Source organism: Alligator sinensis, unplaced genomic scaffold (genome assembly GCF_000455745.1).
Source record: "Alligator sinensis unplaced genomic scaffold, ASM45574v1 scaffold1170_1, whole genome shotgun sequence".
NCBI classification, from domain to species: domain Eukaryota; kingdom Metazoa; phylum Chordata; order Crocodylia; family Alligatoridae; genus Alligator; species Alligator sinensis.
The window spans coordinates 527,386-527,929 of NW_005842859.1; the positions used below are offsets into that span (position 1 = coordinate 527,386).

General features: G+C 70.2%; 1 protein-coding gene across 1 annotated transcript in view; it reads right to left on the bottom strand.

The window, feature by feature from the left end:
- Window positions 1–37: 37 nt before the first annotated feature.
- NSD1 (nuclear receptor binding SET domain protein 1) overlaps window positions 38–544 on the bottom strand; it is a 46,420-nt gene continuing 45,913 nt past the window's right edge. The window contains 1 exon segment of the mRNA XM_025191794.1: window positions 38–139. Within this exon segment, the coding sequence (XP_025047579.1) occupies window positions 38–139 (102 nt within the window).

Here is a 544-nt window from a genome sequence, read left to right on the forward strand (position 1 = left end):
GCGGGGGCACGCGCACATGCCCGCACGGGCCGGGGGTTCAAGTCTCCTTCAGGGATTTTTGGTTGCCAACGCACCAAGTCAGAGGCGGCACGAAGTGGGGTGGGGGTGCTGAGGAAGCCACGGCTTCCTCCAGACACAGCTGCGGGGGCTGGAGTCCATGGAGAGCCCTGCAGCCCACGCAGTGCGGCTTGGGGCCAGGTGCATGCAGCTCCCAGGCACAGGCTTGGGGGGCGGGGAGCGCTGGTCTGTGGCCAAGACCCCCGGGGCAGATGCTGCACGGCCCCAGCCCCTGTGGGACTGGCCCCTGCCCAGCCCTGCCGCCTCCTGCTTTCACTGAGACCCCAGTGAATGGATCCCACAGCCTGACCAGCACAGCCCCACAACCGCTGCACCCTCAGCTTGGAGGGGACAGTGACCAGCGACGCTGCCCCGCATGCCCTTGCAGCGCAGAGCCCCTGCGGGGGCAGCTGACCGCACACCTCGCCCCTCCTTCCACAGAGCCTGCTCTTCCCGGGCTGGCCGGCTGTGCCCGGGGCCGGGGGCC